Source organism: Taeniopygia guttata, chromosome 32 (assembly GCF_048771995.1).
Source record: "Taeniopygia guttata chromosome 32, bTaeGut7.mat, whole genome shotgun sequence".
Classification (NCBI taxonomy): domain Eukaryota; kingdom Metazoa; phylum Chordata; class Aves; order Passeriformes; family Estrildidae; genus Taeniopygia; species Taeniopygia guttata.
In genome coordinates, this window is record NC_133057.1 from 761073 (window position 1) to 778040 (window position 16968).

Consider the following 16968-nt stretch of genomic DNA (forward strand, 5'->3'; position numbering starts at 1 on the left):
TTCGTTTCTGGGCTCTTTATTTGGGAATTTCACGGGAATTTCTCTGGAATTTCCTGGAATTTCTCTGGAATTCCTGGATTTTCCCTGGAATTCTGGGATTTTCTGTGGGATTTTCTCTGGAATTTCTCTGGAATTCCGGGATTTTCCCTGGAATTCCTCTGTCAGAGTTGCAGGACGTAGTGGCGGCTGCGGAATTCTGTGGAATTCCCTCTGGAATTCCGGGATTTTCCATGGAATTCCCATGGAATTCCGGCTCACAGTTGCAGGACGTAGTGGCGGCTGTGGAACTCTCTGGAATTTTCTCCAGAATTCCGGGATTTTCCATGGAATTCTCTGGAATTCCATCAGAGGCGCAGGACGTAGTGGCGGCTGCGGAATTCTGTGATTTTCCGGGATTTTCCATGGAATTCCATCACAGTCTCAGTACGTAGTGTTGGCTGCAGCTGCGGTACCTGACCCGGTATTTTCCATGGAATTCCGGGATTTTCCATGCTCACAGCCGCAGTACGTAGTGTTGGCTGCAGCTGCGGTACCGGACCCAGGATTTTCCATGGAATTCCCATGGATTTTCCATGGAATTCCGTGTCACAACCTCAGTACATAGTGTTGGCTGCAGCTGCGGTACCGGACCCGGGATTTCCCATGGATTTTCTGGGATTTTCCATGGAATTCCGTGTCACAGTCTGAGGACATAGTGGGAGCTGCAGCTGCGGTACCGGACCCGGGATTTCCCATGGAATTCCATGGAATTCCCGGGATTTTCCCTGGAATTCCGTCAGAGTCTCAGTACGTAGTGCTGGCTGCAGCTGCGGTACCGGGCCCGTGATTTCCCATGGATTTTCCATGGATTTCCTGTGATTTTCCGTGGATTTTCCGGGATTTTCCATGGATTTTCCATGCTCACAGTCTCAGTACGTAGTGTTGGCTGCAGCTGCGGTACCGGACCCGTGATTTCCCATGGAATTCCCGGGATTTTCCATGGATTTTCCATGCTCACAATCTCAGTACATAGTGTTCGCTGCAGCTGCGGTACCGGACCCATCGCGGCGCCGTCCCCGGGAGGAGCCGCAGGAACCGAACGCGGAGCCCCGAGCACGAGAGCCCCGGCAGCTCGAAGGAGGCGTGGGCAGGACCCAGCTCCAAACGCCAGGCCCGGCCCAGAGACGGCAAATCCAGCTGGGAAAAATATGGGAGAATTTGGGAATTTTAGCGGATTTTTGGGAATTTTTTGGGAATTTTTTCAGGGAGTTTGGGCGATTTTTCGGTGATTTTTGGCCATTTTTTGTTGATTTTTCAGTGATTTTTGGCGATTTATTCTGACTTTTTCAGGGATATTTGGGAATATTTTTCATTTTTGGGGGATTTTTGGGAGATATTTGGGGATTTGGGGAATTTTTTGCAATTTTTTGGCGATTTCCCAGGAATTTTTGGCAATTTTTCAGCAATTTTTGCAATTTTTTTTGGGAATTTCTTCAGGGAGTTTTGGTGATTTTTCTGGGATTTATTGTGACTTTTTTGAGGGTTTTTGGGAATATTTTACAGATTTTGGGAATTTTTGGGAGATATTTGGGTATTTGGGGAATTTTTGGGATTTTTTGGGTGATTTTCCAGCAATTTCTGGGGTTTTTTGCAGCTTATTCAGCAATTTTTGGGGATTTTTTTAATGGCCACTTTTGGGGATTTTTCCCAGATTTTTGGGACTTTATTGGGATGTTTTGGCCATTTCTGGGGAGTGTTGGGGGATATTTGTGGAATTTTTTGGAATATTTGGGGCTGTTTTGGGCATTTTTGGGGCTGTTTTGGGGTTTTTGGGGCTGTTTTGGGGTTTTTGGCAGCTCGAAGGAGGCGTGGGCGGGACCCAGCTCCAGGCGCCACGCCCGGCCCAGGGATGGGAACTCCAGCTGGGAAAAATTCCAGGGGAATTCAGGAATTTTAGCGGATTTTTGGGAATTTTTTGGGAATTTTTTCGGGGAGTTTGGGCGATTTTTCGGTGATTTTTGGTGATTTTTTGGTGATTTTTTGGTGATTTTTTGGTGATTTTTGGTGATTTTTTTGGCATTGTGACTTTTTCGAGGGTTTTTGGGAATATTTTAGAAATTTTGGGAATTTTTGGGAGATATTTGGGTATTTGGGGAATTTTTGGGATTTTTTGAGGATTTTTTTGGGTGATTTTCCAGCAATTTCTGGGCTTTTTGCAGCTTATTCAGCAATTTTTGGGGATTTTTTTAATGGCCACTTTTGGGGATTTTTCCCAGATTTTTGGGACTTTATTGGGATGTTTTGGCCATTTCTGGGGAGTGTTGGGGGATATTTGTGGAGTTTCTGGGAATTTTTGGGGTATTTGGGCATTTTTGGGGCTGTTTTGGGGTTTTTGGCAGCTCGAAGGAGGCGTGGGCAGGACCCAGCTCCAGGCGCCACGCACGGCCCAGAGACGGGAAATCCAGCTGGAAAAATTCCAGGGGAATTCGTGAATTTTAGCGGATTTCTGGGAATTTTTTCAGGGAGTTTTGGCGATTTTTCGGTGATTTTTCGGTGATTTTTGGCCATTTTTTGTTGATTTTTCGGTGATTTTTGGTGATTTTTGGCAATTTATTGTAACCTTTTCGGGGATATTTGGGAATATCTTTCATTTTGGGGAATTTTTTGGAGATATTTGGGGATTTAGGGAATTTTTTGGAGATTTTCCAGGAATTTTTGGTGATTTTTCAGCAATTTCAGCAATTTTTTAAAAAATTTTTTTTTGGGGTGCTTTGGTGATTTTTTTGGGATTTATTGTGACTTTTTCAGGGATTTTTGGGAATATTTTTCAGTTTTTGGGAATTTTTAGGGGGGATTTTTGGGGTATTTGGGGTTTTTGGGGCTGTTTTGGGGTTTTTGGCAGCTCGAAGGAGGCGTGGGCAGGACCCAGCTCCAGGCGCCACGCGGCAAATCCAGCTGGGAAAAATTCCAGGGGAATTCGGGAATTTCAGGGGATTTTTGGGGCTGTTTCGGGGTTTTTGGGGCTGTTTTGGGGTTTTTGGCAGCTCGAAGGAGGCGTGGGCAGGACCCAGCTCCAGGCGCCACGCCCGGCCCAGGGACTGCAAATCCAGCTGGGAAAAATACCAAATTCGGGAATTTTCAGCATTTAGGAATTTTTTTGGAATTTTTTTGGTGTTTTTTTGGTGATTTTTGGTGATTTTTTGTTGATTTTTCGGTGATTTTTGGCCATTTTTTGTTGATTTTTCAGGGATTTTTAGCGATTTATTGTGATTTTTTCAGGGATATTTGGGAATATTTTTCATTTTTGGGGAATTTTTGGGAGATATTTGGGGATTTAGGGAATTTTGGGAATTTTTTTGGGGTGGATTTTGGGGGGATTTATGGGAATTTTTGGGGGAATTCTGGGGAATTTTTGGAGGAATTGGGGGGGCTTTTTTGGGGTGGAATTTGGGGGGATTTTTTGAGTTTTTTTGGGGTGGTTTTAGGGGATTTTGGGGGGGAATTTTGGGGCATTGTTGGGAATTTTTTGGGGTGGTTTTGTGGGATTTTGGGATTTTTTCGGGACCTTACCTTGAAGAGGGCCGAGAGCTGGGAGCCGCCCTGGATTTTGGGAATTTTGGGGTGGTTTTGTGGGATTTTGGGAGTTTTTTGGGACCCTACCTTGAAGAGGGCCGAGAGCTGGGAGCCGCCCTGGATTTTGGGAATTTTGGGGGATTTTTTTGGGGTTGTTTTGGGGGATTTTGGGAGTTTTTTGGGAGCCTACCTTGAAGAGGGCCGAGAGCTGGGAGCCGCCCTGGATTTTGGGAATTTTGGGGGAATTTTGGGGGAATTTTGGGGGATTTTGGGATGTTTTTGGGACATTACCTTGAATAGGGCCGAGAGCTGGGAGCCGCCCTGGATTTTGGGAATTTCCCAGCGGATGCTCCGGGAGCCCAAATCCAACTCGGCCGATTGGTCGGGGCTGCTCAGCTCCTGCGAGAGGCTGGGAAAGAATTCCTCAGTTCCCAAAATTCCACCCAAAATCCCAAAAAATTCCAGCCCAAATCCCCAAAAATTCCAGCCCAAAATTCCACCCCCAGAGCCCAAAATCCCCCCCAAAATCCCAAAATTCCACCCAAAATCCCAAAATTCCACCCCAAATCCCAAAAAATTCCAGCCCAAAATTCCACCCAAATCCCCAAAAATTCCAGCCCAAATCCCAAAATTCCACCCCAAATCCCAAAATCCTCCCAGAGCCCAAAATTCCACCCAAAATCCCAAAAAATTCCACCCCAAAATTCCACCCCAAATCCCAAAATTCCTCCCAAATCCCAAAAAATTCCACCCCAAATCCCAAAATTCCTGCCCCAAATCCCAAAATCCTCCCAGAGCCCAAAAATCCCAAAAAATTGCAGCCCAAAATTCCACCCCCGCCCCCCCAGATTCCAAAATTCCACCCCAAATTCCACCCCGGATCTCAAAATTTGGGATTCCAACCCAAAATTCCACCCCAGATCCCAAAAAATCCTCTTCAAATTCCCTGAGAATTCCACCCCAAATCCTGAAATTCCACCCCAGATCCCAAAATTCCACCCCAGATCCCAAAAAATTATCTTCACATTCCCTGAAAATTCCACCCCAGAGCCCAAAATTCTACCCAAAATCCCAAAAAATTCCAGCCCAAAATTCCAACCCAGATCCCAAAATTCCACCCCCTAGAGCCCAAAATTCCACCCCAAAATTCCCAAAATCCCCAGATTCCCAAAATTTCACCCAAATCCCTAAAAATCCTTGGATTTTGCCCCAAAATCCAGATTTTATTCCCAAAATTTGGGATTCAATCCCAAAACTCCCACAAATCCCAAAATGCCCCCCAAAAAAATCCACCAAAATCCCTCAAAATTCCCCCCAAATTTCCTCCAATTCCACCCAAAATTTGGGATTCACCCCCAGAATCCCAAAATTCCCCAAAAATTCCCCAAATTCCCCAAATTCCCCGTCCCCACCTGGAGACGCCTTTGGGCACCGGGAGCTGCAGGCAGACGTTGATGGCTTGGCTGGAATTTTTGGGGGAAAATTTGGGCATTTTGGGAAAATTTGGGAATTTTGGGAGTCCCGGGCGGCTGAAAATTCCGGGATTGTCCCAAAAATTACCAAATTTTCCCCAAATTTCACCTTTTAGGGGGGAGGTCGCAGCGGAGCTTCAAATAAAGGTGGATCCTGGAGGAGGAAAAGGCAAAAATTGGGAAAAATTCCTGGAAATTCCAAAAAAATTCGGGGATTCCCTCAGGGGAAAAAATCCCCCAAAATTCCCAAAAGATTCCCCAGAAATTCCTGGAAAATTCACAACAATTCCCAAAAAAATCACCAAAATATTCCCGAAAATTCAAAAAAAATTCTGGAAAAATTGCCAAAAAATTAAAAAAAAATTCCTGAAAAATTCACAAAAATTCACCAAAATTCCTGAAAATATTACAAAAAATTCCCCCCCAAAAAATTCACCATAAAATTCGCAAAAATTCACCCAAAAATTACCGAAAAAAGTGCCAAAAAAATCCAAAAAAATTCCTGAAAAATTCACAAAAAATTCACAAAAATTCCTGAAAAAATTACAAAAAATTCCCCCCCCCAAAATCACCATAAACCCCCCGAAATTCCCCAAAATCCCAAATTCAGGGTACCTGTTGGGGGGCTGCGCGCGGGCGGTGGGGAAGAGGCGGAACGGGAGCGGCGCCGGAATCTCGTCCTGCACCTGGTACTGCATCAGCGTCATCTGCGCCAAAATTCCCAAAATTCCCAAATTCCCAACGATCCCCAGCGTTCCCAAAAATCCCCAAAGCCACCGGCCTCTGCAGCCCCCAAAAATCCCTTTTTTCCCAAAAAAATCTCATTTTTTCTCCAAAAAATCCTATTTTTTCCCCAAAAAATCCCATTTCTGCCCCTAAAAATCCCTTTCCCCCCCAAAGAAACCCCAAATTTCCCATTTTTCCCCAAAAAATCCAATTTTTCCCCCCAAAAGAACCCCAAAACTCCCATTTTCCCAAAAAAAACCCTAAACTCCCATTTTTCCCAAGAAAATCCCATTTTCCCCCCAAAAAAACCCCTAAACTCCCATTTTTCCCAAGAAAATCCCATTTCCCCCCAAAAAAAACCCAAAACTCCAATTTTTCCCAAAAAATCTAATTTTCCCCCAAAAAAATCCTATTAAAAAAAAAAATCTCATTTTCCCCTCAAAAATGCCATTTTTGCCCTAAAAACCCCCCAAAAATCCCTTTTTCCCCCTCAAAATCCCATTTCCCCCTAAAAAAACCCCAAAAATCCTGTTTTCACCCTGAAAAATCCCACTTTCCCTTTAAAAATTCCCATTTTCCCCCCCAAAAATCCCATTACCCCCCCAAAAAAAACCTCTAAAAATCCCATTTTCCCCCCAAAATTCCCATTTTTCCCCTTAAAAAATCCCCGAAAATTCCCATTTTTCCCATAAAAACCCCCCAAAAAATCCCATTTTCCCCCAAAAATCCCCATTTCCCCTCCCAGAATTCCCGAATTCCCGTATTTCCCCGTTGCGGGACCTCTCCGGGCTCGGGCCGCAGGCTGAGGACGCGTCCGGAGCCGAACTCGGCCAGGCTGACGCTGCTGTGGAAGCTGCACTCGTCCACCCGCACCGGCGTGCCGTACCCTGGAACGCCCAAATCCCGGGAATTCCCGAAATTCCGGAGAATTCCCGAAAATTCCAGAAAATTCCGGAGAGTTCCGGGCGGGTTGGGGCGTTTAAAGTCGGGTTTTGGGGGAAAAAAGGGGGCGAAACGGGAAAAAAATGGAATTTCTGAGGAATAAAAAAGGGTTAAAGTGCACTCGTCCACCCGCACCGGCGTGCCATACCCTGGCAATGCCCAAATCCCGGGAATTCCCGAAAATTCCGGAGAATTCCCAGAAATTCCGGAGAATTCGGGCGCGTTTGGGGCGTTTAAAGTGGCGTTTTAGGGGAAAAAAGGGAAAAAAATGGAATTTCTGAGGAATAAAAAAGGGTTAAAAGTGCACTCGTCCACCCGCACCGGCGTGCCGTACCCTGGCAATGCCCAAATCCCGGGAATTCCGGAAATTCCGGAGAATTCCCGAAAATTCCCGAAAATCCCCGAGAGTTCCGGGCGCGTTTGGGGCGTTTAAAGTGGCGTTTTGGGGGAAAAAAGGGAAAAAAATGGAATTTCTGAGGAATAAAAAAGGGTTAAAAGTGCACTCGTCCACCCGCACCGGCGTGCCGTACCCTGGGAATGCCAAATCCCGGGAATTCCGGAGAATTCCGGAGAATTCCCGAAAATCCCCGAGAGTTCGGGGCGGTTTGGGGCGTTTAAAGTGGCGTTTTGGGGGAAAAAAGGGAAAAAAATGGAATTTCTGAGGAATAAAAAAGGGTTAAGCTGCACTCGTCCACCTGCACCGGCGTGCCGTACCCTGGAATGCCAAATCCCGGGAATTCCCGAAATTCCGGAGAATTCCCGAAAATTCCAGAAAATTCCGGAGAGTTCCGGGCGGGTTGGGGCGTTTAAAGTCGGGTTTTGGGGGAAAAAAGGGGGCGAAACGGGAAAAAAATGGAATTTCTGAGGAATAAAAAAGGGTTAAAGTGCACTCGTCCACCCGCACCGGCGTGCCATACCCTGGCAATGCCCAAATCCCGGGAATTCCCGAAAATTCCGGAGAATTCCCAGAAATTCCGGAGAATTCGGGCGCGTTTGGGGCGTTTAAAGTGGCGTTTTAGGGGAAAAAAGGGAAAAAAATGGAATTTCTGAGGAATAAAAAAGGGTTAAAAGTGCACTCGTCCACCCGCACCGGCGTGCCGTACCCTGGCAATGCCCAAATCCCGGGAATTCCGGAAATTCCGGAGAATTCCCGAAAATTCCCGAAAATCCCCGAGAGTTCCGGGCGCGTTTGGGGCGTTTAAAGTGGCGTTTTGGGGGAAAAAAGGGAAAAAAATGGAATTTCTGAGGAATAAAAAAGGGTTAAAAGTGCACTCGTCCACCCGCACCGGCGTGCCGTACCCTGGGAATGCCAAATCCCGGGAATTCCGGAGAATTCCGGAGAATTCCCGAAAATCCCCGAGAGTTCGGGGCGGTTTGGGGCGTTTAAAGTGGCGTTTTGGGGGAAAAAAGGGAAAAAAATGGAATTTCTGAGGAATAAAAAAGGGTTAAGCTGCACTCGTCCACCTGCACCGGCGTGCCGTACCCTGGAATGCCAAATCCCGGGAATTCCCGAAAATTCCGGAGAATTCCTGGAAATTCCGGAGGGTTCGGGGCGGTTTGGGGCGTTTATAGTGGCGTTTTGGGGGAAAAATGGGAAAAAAATGGAATTTCTGAGGAATAAAAAAGGGTTAAAAGTGCACTCGTCCACCCGCACCGGCGTGCCGTACCCTGGCAATGCCCAAATCCCGGGAATTCCGGAAATTCCCGAAAATTCCCGAAAATCCCGGAGGATTCGGGCGCAGTTGGGGCGTTTAAAGTGGCGTTTTGGGGGAAAAAAGGGGGCGAAACGGGAAAAAAATGGAATTTCTGAGGAATAAAAAAGGGTTAAAAGTTGATGGGAAGGGAAAAGTTTGGGAATTTTTGGGGAAATTTTGGGAATTCTGGAAAATTTGGAGCGGGCTGAGGGGGTTTTGGGGCGTTGAAAGTGCGTTTTTAGGGGAAAAAATGGAATTTTTGAGGAATTAAAAATGGGTTAAAATGGGGATGGGAAAAGGGAATTCTGGGAATTCTGGAAAATTCCAGAAAATTCCAGACAATTCTGGCAGGGGCTGGGGGGGTTTGGGGCATTTAAAAGTGGATTTTTAGGGGGAAAGGGGGAAAAAATGGAGTTTGGGGGGGTAAAAAAGGGGTTAAAAGTTGATGGGAAGGGAAAAATGGGAATTTTGGGAAAATTTGTGGGAATTTTGTGTGGATTTTGGGAGAAATTTGGGGGGAATTAAAGGGAATTTTGTGAGGTAAAAGGGTCCTGGAAGGGAAAAGAGGTGGATTTGGGCAGATTTGGGGATTTTTAGGGGGAATTTTGAGGGGATTTTTTGGGGTTTTGGGGATTTTTCGGGTGACTTTGGGATTTTGGGGAAGATTTTGGGGTTCCCAGGAATTTTGGGAAGTTTGGGGGGGGTCTCACCCCTCAGCTCCGATTTTCCCACACAAAATTCCTCCGTGAGGCCGATCCGCAGCTCTGGGGGGAGCAAAGAGGGGTCAGGGACCCCAAAACCACCCAGGACCCCCCAAAAATCCACCCGGGACCCTCCCCAAATTTTTGGGACCCCCCCAAACCCCCAGGACCCCAAAATTCCCTCAAAATCCCCCAAATTCCCTTTTCCCGCCCTTTTTTACTCTTCCAGGACCCCTTTCCCCTCATGAAATTTCCTTTAATTCCCCCAAAATTCCCCCAAATCCCCTCAAAATTCCCCCAGAATTTTTGGGACTGTCCAGAATCATTCCAGGATCCCCAAAACCCTCCAAAATCCCCACAAAATTCCCCCCAAATTCCCCAAAATTCCATCAAAATCCCTCAAATTCCCTTTTCCCGCCCTTTTTTCCCCTTCCAGGACCCTTTTCCCCTCACGAAATTCCCTTTAAGTCTCTCTAAATCCCCCAAAATTTCGGGTTTTTTCCCTCCCAAAATTGGATTTTCCCCAAAAGATTTCAAATTTTCCTCCCAAAAACCTAAAAATTTTTTTTGTTCTCCCTAAACCCCCAAATTTTTCCCCCAAATCTCAGAATTACCATATTTCATCTCCCAAAATTCTGATTTTTCCCTCCCAAAATCAGATTCTTCCCCCCCAATTTCAATTTGCGCCCCCAATTTTCGATTTTTCTGCCCCCAAAACCCCAAAACTTTTTTCTCCCCAAATCCCCCATAATTTGGATTTTTCCACCCAAAACCTGCATTTTTTCCTCCCAAAATTCGGATTTTCCCACCAAAATTTCGATTTTTCCCTCCCAAAATTTCAATTCCCCCCCAAATTTCGATCTCCCCTCCCAAAAATGTGGATTTTTCCCCCCAAAAATCTCAATTTTTTTTGCCCCCCAAAATGTGGATTTCCACCCCAAATTTTCAATTTTTCCCCCAAAATTTGTATTTTTCCCCAAAATCCTGATTTTCTCCCCAAAATTTGGATTTTCCCACCAAAAGTTCGATTTTTCCCTCCCAAAATTTCAATTCCCCCCCCCCCCAAAAATGTGGATTTTTCCCCCAAAATCTCGATTTTTTTGCCCCCCAAAATGTGGATTTTTCACCCCAAATTTTTAATTTTTCCCCCAAAATGTGGATTTTCACCCCAAATTTTCAATTTTTCTCCCAAAACTTGGATTTTTCCCCAAAATTTGGATTTTCCCAGTTGCTGTTACCGGTGCCGGGGGGCAGGAAGGACTTGAGGCGGATCTCGCCCTGCACCTCGACCTTCAGCGGGGAGCCCTGCCCCAAAAACCCAAATTTTGGAGTTTTTTGGGGCAGAACCCCCAAATTCGGGGATTTTTGGGGATATTTTGGGATATTTTGGGGTATTTTTTTGGGTTTTTTGGGCTCACGTTGGCGGCGATGACGACCGAGAGTCGCTCGAGGACGTCCACGAAGAGCTCGGGCCTGGGCGGCTGCCGAGAGATTTTGGGGAGATTTGGGATTTTTGGGGGTTTTATTCAGAATTTTTGGGGATTTTTTTTTTCAGAATTTTTGGGGATTTTTTTTTTCAGAATTTTTGGGGATTTTTTTGTGGATTTTTTTTAATTTTCTGGGGATTTTTTTTGGAATTTTTAGGGATTTTTTTGAGATTTTTTGTGCATTTTTAAGAAAATTTTCTGGGGATTTTTTTCAAAATTTTGGGGAATTTTTTTGGGGATTTTTTTGGGGGGAATTATGTGGAGATTTTTTTTGGGATTTTTTGAGGGAATTCTTTTGAGATTTTTTTGGGACTCTTTTGAGACTTTTGTGGAAATTTTGGGATTTTGGGGGGAGTGTTTGGGGGGATTTTTTTCTGGAATTTTGGGGGGATTCTGTGGGAATTTTGGGGGGCATTTTTCTTTATTTTTTGGGGATTTTTTTTTTAGTATTTTTGGGAATTTTTTGGGATATTTTGGGGATTTTGGGGGGGATTTTTGGGGGGGGAGGGGATTTTTTGGTGGGGGTGTTTTGGTCATTTTTAGCCGATTTTTTTGGGGTTTTTTTGAAGATTTTGGTCCGGAATTTTTGGAATTTCGGGAATTTTGTTCCGGAATTTTGGGAATTTTGGGAATTTCGGGAATTTAGGTCCGGAATTTTGGGAATTTTGCTCCCACCTGGTCCCCCCGGGCGGGGGGAAGGGGTCTGGCGGCCGCCGCCCCCGGCGCCACTCGGCTCTGCTGCGTCTCCGCCCCGAACTGCAACAAAACACCGAAAATCCGGGAATTCCCGGAATTCCGGCAGTTTCCCGGGAATTCCAGGGAATTTTGGGGAATTTGGGAACGCACCAGCCCCACGGAGCCCAAATCCAGGAGGCTGAAGGGTTTGGGCACCTCCGGCTCCGACTGCACCAGACTCCGCAGGACCTCGGGGGTCGTCGTCTGGATGTGCCCGAAATCCTGGAATTTGGGGGGAAATCCGGGAGTTTGGGGGGAAATCCTGGGATTTGGGGGGAAATCCGGGAATTTGGGGCAAAAATCCTGGAATTTGGGGGAAATCCGGGAGTTTGGGGCAAAAATCCTGGAATTTGGGGGGAAATACGGGAGTTTGGGGCAAAAATCCTGGAATTTGGGGAGAAATCCGGGAGTTTGGGGCAAAAATGTGGAATTTTGGGGGGGAAATCCTGGAATTCGGGGGGAAATCTGGAAGTTTGGGGCAAAAATCCTGGAATTTGGGGGGAAAATCTGGGAATTTGCGGGAAAATTGGAATTTGGGGGGAAATCCGGGAATTTGGGGGAAAATCTTGGAATTTGGGGGAAGATCCTGGAATTTGGGGGGAAATCTGGGAATTTGGGGGAAAATCCTGGAATTTGGGGAGGAAAATACCGGAATTTGGGGGGAAATGCAGGAATTTGGGGGGAAAATCCTGGAATTTGGGGGGAAAATCCTGGAATTTGGGGGGAAATCCTGGAATTCGGGCAGAAATCTGGGGCATAAATCCTGGAATTTGGGGGGAAAATCTGGGAATTTGGAGGAAATTGGGAATTTGGGGGGAAATCCAGGAATTTGGGGGGAAAATCTTGGAATTTGGGGGGGAAATCCTGGAATTTGGGCAGAAATCTGAGGCAAAAATCCTGGAATTTGGGGGGAAAATCTTGGAATTTGGGGGAAGATCCAGGAAATTTGGGGGGAAATCCAGGAATTTGGGGGGGAAATCCTGGAATTTGGGGGGAAATTAAGGATTTTGGGGGGAAATCTGGGAATTTGGGGGGAAATGCAGGAATTTGGGGGAAAATCCTGAAATTTGGGGGATTTTTTGGGAGATTTTGAGGGATTTGGGGGGGTCCAAAAGGCCCAAAGTGGCCCCAGGACCCCCCGGGTTGGCCCCAAAGGGGCTCCCCAGTAACTCCCAGTTCATCCCAGTCCCTCCCACTCCATCCCAATCCCCTCCCAGTCCCTCCCAGTTTATCCCAAACCCCCTCCCAGTCCCTCCCAGTCCATCCCAGTAACTCCCAGTCCCTCCCAGTTTATCCCAAATTCCCTCCCAGTGCCTTCCAGTCCATCCCAGTTTATCCCAGTTCCCCCAAATCCCCTCCCAGTCCCCCCCAGTGCCTCCCAGTCGCTCCCAGTCCCTCCCAGTGCTCCCAGTTACCACCAGTTCCTCCAGCAGCTCCCCGACCAGCGCCAGGTTCATTCCCAGACTTTTCTCACTCAGGGGGCCGCAGAAATCCCGGAGCAGCGTCACCAGCCTGGGACCCAAAATCCCTGAATTTCAGCCCAAAATCCAGCCCAAACGCTCCCAAAAATCCCAGCAAGAATTCCCAAAAATCCCAGAAAAAAAAACCAAAAACCCCCAGGAAAAAATTCCCAAAATCCCAGCTAGAATTCCCAAAAATCCCAGCAAGAATTCCCAAAAATCCCAGGAAAAAAACCCAAAAACCCCCAGGAAAAATTTCCAAAAATCCCAGAAAAAAACCCCACAAACCCCGGAAAAAATTCCCAAAAATCCCAGAAGAATTCCCAACAATCCCGGAAAAAGAAATCCCAAAAACCCCGGAAAAAGTTCCCAAAAATCCCGGGAAAAAAAATCCCAAAAACCCCGGAAAAAGTTCCCAAAAATCCTGGAAAAAAATTCACAACAACCCTCAGGAAAAATTCCCAACAATCCCGGAAAAAATCCTCAATGACTCAAAAATAACTTGCCCCAAAAATCTTTAAAAATTTCCCAAAAAAATCCTTAAAATTCTCTCAAAATTCCCCTCCAAAATTCCCTCAATCTATCACAAACATTCCCAAAAATTCCAGGAAAAATGCCCAAAACCCCCAGAAAAAAAATCCCCCAAAAAATCCCTTAAATATCCACCAAAACTCCCCAAAATCCTCCCCAAGATTGCCAAAAGAATTCCCTAAAAATTCCCCTCCAAAATTCCCAGAAAATTCCCTGAAAATCCTTGGAATAAAATTGTAAAAATTAAGAAAAAAAGTCTCTTAAAAATCCCTAAAAATGAAGGAAAAAAAACCTCATAAAAATAACTAAAAATTAAGAAAAAAATCTTTTAAAAATCCCTAAAAATTAAGAAAAAAATCTTTTAAAAATCCCTAAAAATGAAAAAAAAAATCACTTAAAAATCCCTAAAAATGAAGAAAAAATATCTTAAAAATCCCTAAAAATGAAGAAAAAAAAAAATCTCTTAAAAATCCCTAAAAATGAAGAAAAAAAATCTCTTAAAAATCCCTAAAAATGAGGACAAAAATCTCTTAAAAATCCCTAGAAAATCACCAAAAAATCCCAAAAAACGCCCCAAAAATGCCCCCAAAAATGCCCCAAAAATTCCCAAAAAATCCCCAGATTTTCCCAAGCTCCTGGAATTGCTGGAATTTTGGGATTTACCTGTTGAGGAACTCGATGATGGTGAAGGGGGAGGCGTCGCCCTCGGTGCTGGCCCCGAAGAAAAGCCCCCCGTGCCTGACGTGGGCGAAGTGGAGCCCCCCGAGGCTCTGGGGACACAAAAATCCTTAAAAAAAATCCAAATTCCACCCCAAAAACCTCAAATCCTGAAAATTCCCCAAAAAAATCCACCCCAAATGTTGAGAATTCCCATAAAAATCCAATGGAATGCCACAAAAATCCACCCCAAAAACGCTTCCAGGATATCTGAATTCCACTCAAAAAATCCCTCAATTTCTCCCCAAAATCCCCTCTCAGTACCTCCCCCAAATCTCCCCCCAAAATGCCACCAGGACATCCCAAATCCCCCCAAAAATCCTCAAAACCCAAAAATCCCCCAATTTCTCCCAAAATCCCCCTCAGAACCCCATAAAATTCCCTCAAAATCCCCCTCAGAACCCTCCAAAATCGCCCCCAAATCCCCCTGAAAATGCCCCAAATCCCCCCAAAACCCCGCCAGGATCACCCAAATCCCCTCAGGACCCCCAAAAAATCCTCAAAACCCCCAAATCCCCCAATTTCTCCCAAAATCCCCCAATTTCTCCCAAAATCCCCCAATTTCTCCCCAAATCCCCTCAGAACTCCCCAAAGTCCCCCTCAGAACGCCCTCAAAATTGCCCCCAAAATTCCCCTCAGAACACCCCCAAATCTCCCTGAAAACACCCCAAAATTCACCAAAATCCCCCAAAAACTCCACCGAGCTCTTCCAGGACCCAAAAATCCCCAAATCTTCAAATTTTCCCCCAAATCCCCTCAGAACTGCCTAAAATCCTCCTCAAAAAGCCCCAAATTCCCCTCAGAACCCCTCAAAATTCTCCCCAAATCCCCCTCAGAACGCCTCAAAATCGCCCCTAAATCCCCCCGAAAACGCCCCAAAATGGCCCCAAAATCCCCCAAATTTCTCCCCCAAACCCCCCCCAGGCCGGGCCGGGCCGGGATTTGCCCAAAATCCGCCGTTTTTGCCCCAAACTGACCTGGAAGGGCGGGGGCTGCTCCACCCCGCGGCGGAAAAACTCCGGGACGGGAACGGGGGAGCCCCCCCGGACTGAGGGGGGGTCAAGGAAATTTGGGGGAAATTTGGGGGGATTTGGGGGGATTTGGGGGAAATTTGGGGGTCTCAAGGAAATTTGGGGGAAATCCGGGGGGATTTGGGGGTCTGAAGGAAATTTGGGGGAAATTTGGGGGGATTTGGGGGTCTGAAGGAAATTTGGGGGGATTTGGGGGGATTTGGGGCTCTCAAGGAAATTTGGGGAAATCCGGGGGGATTTGGGGGTCTCAAGGAAATTTGGGGGGATTTGGGGGTCTGAAGGAAATTTGGGGGAAATTTGGGGGGATTTGGGGGTCTGAAGGGAATTTGGGGGAAATTTGGGGGAAAATTTGGGGGTCTGAAGGAAATTTGGGGGGATTTGGGGGTCTGAAGGAAATTTGGGGGGAATCCGGGGGGATTTGGGGGTCTCAAGGAAATTTGGGGGAATTTGGGGGGTCTGAAGGAAATTTGGGGGAAATTTGGGGGAATTTGGGGGTCTGAAGGAAATTTGGGGGAAATCCGGGGGGATTTGGGGGTCTGAAGGAAATTTGGGGGAAATTTGGGGGGATTTGGGGGTCTCAAGGAAATTGGGGGAAATTTGGGGGGATTTGGGGGTCTGAAGGAAATTTGGGGGAAATTTGGGGGGATTTGGGGGTCTCAAGGAAATTTGGGGGGATTTGGGGGTCTGAAGGAAATTTGGGGGAAATTTGGGGGGATTTGGGGGGATTTGGGGGTCTGAAGGAAATTTGGGGAAAATTTGGGGGATTTGGGGGTCTCAAGGAAATTTGGGGGAAATTTGGGGGGATTTGGGGGTCTGAAGGAAATTTGGGGGGATTTGGGGGGATTTGGGGGTCTCAAGGAAATTTGGGGGAAATTTGGGGGGATTTGGGGATCTCAAGGGAATTTTGGGGAAATCCGGGGGGATTTGGGGGGTCTCAAGGGAATTTGGGGGGAATTTGGGGGGATTTTGGGGTCTCAAGGAAATTTGGGGGAAATTTGGGGGGATTTGGGGGTCTCAAGGAAATTTGGGGGGATTTGGGGGTCTCAAGGAAATTTGGGGGAAATTTGGGGGGATTTGGGGGTCCCGGGGGGGTTTGGGGGGTCCTGAGGGGTTTGGGGGCAAATTTTGGAGGTCGTGAGGGCTCTGGGGGGGATTTGGGGGTCCTGGGAGGGTTTAGAGGGTTCCGAAGGGGTTTTGGGGTGGATTTTGGGGTCCCGAGGCGAATTTTGGGGTCTCGGGGTGGATTTTGGGGTCCCGGGGTGGCTTTTGGGGTCCCGGGGTGAATTTTGGGGGGATTTGGGGCTGTTTTGGGGGATACAGTCCCGGTGGATCAGGAGATCCCCCTTGGAGCTGAGGATGAAGAGCTGCGAAAGCATCTGAGGGGGGGAGGAGGAAAATCGGGGATCAGAGACCCCAAATTCCCCAAAATCCCCCCAAAATCCCCCAAATCCCCCAAACTGAGCCCCCACCCCCAAATCTGAACCCGCCAAAAACCGGAGCCTCCCTCAAAGCCGAGCCCCCCAAACCCCTGAGCCCCCCCCAGACCCCCGAGCCCCCCAACCCCTCCCCGCCCCCCAAAAATCCCCTCAGGACCCCCAAAAAACCCCAAAATCCCCCAAAAAAGCGACGCGGCCCCTTTAAGAGGGGGCGTGGCCAACCCCCCCCGACCCGCGAACCTCCGCGCCGCTTCCCGCCGCCGCCGCGCGCAAAGCCCCGCCCACCGTGGGCGTGGCCTCGCCGCGCGTGCACCCCACTGCGCCTTCCTATTGGCTGATCTGCCCGCGCCTCCGCGCGTCCTCTGTCGTGATTGGGCGGCGCCGCCGTCGCGCGGAGGGCGGCCGCTGCGTTTCGATTGGCCGCGCGGCCGTCACGTGGGTGCGGAGTTTTCGCGCCACTCGCCGTGAGGGGAAGGCGGTGGCG

At 47.3% G+C, this 16968-nt stretch overlaps 1 protein-coding gene and 1 long non-coding RNA gene across 5 annotated transcripts; both read right to left on the reverse strand.

Moving 5' to 3' along the window:
• AP4M1 (adaptor related protein complex 4 subunit mu 1) lies at positions 1-16932 on the reverse strand. 4 transcript variants are annotated; one of them, XM_072920565.1, is made up of 16 exons: positions 16725-16932; positions 16367-16424; positions 14995-15065; positions 13964-14070; positions 12725-12821; positions 11421-11531; positions 11250-11330; positions 10506-10568; positions 10326-10392; positions 9097-9150; positions 6531-6637; positions 5640-5731; positions 5134-5178; positions 4965-5015; positions 3844-3961; positions 1-1176 (listed from the first exon to the last, which is right to left on the reverse strand). In XM_072920565.1, exons 2-16 carry the CDS (start codon positions 16422-16424, stop codon positions 994-996), a joined length of 1305 nt encoding a protein of 434 aa, XP_072776666.1. In that variant the 5' UTR covers positions 16725-16932; the 3' UTR covers positions 1-993. The 4 variants fall into 4 exon arrangements, with proteins under 4 accessions (XP_072776666.1, XP_072776665.1, XP_072776667.1 ...); XM_072920564.1 differs by lacking the exon at positions 1-1176 and adding an exon at positions 1210-1901; XM_072920566.1 differs by lacking the exon at positions 1-1176 and adding an exon at positions 2625-2934.
• Positions 2970-3820, reverse strand: LOC140681165 (uncharacterized). The gene is made up of 2 exons (XR_012052397.1): positions 3550-3820; positions 2970-3089 (listed from the first exon to the last, which is right to left on the reverse strand). It is a non-coding gene; the product is annotated as an uncharacterized lncRNA (long non-coding RNA).
• Positions 16933-16968: the final 36 nt, after the last annotated feature.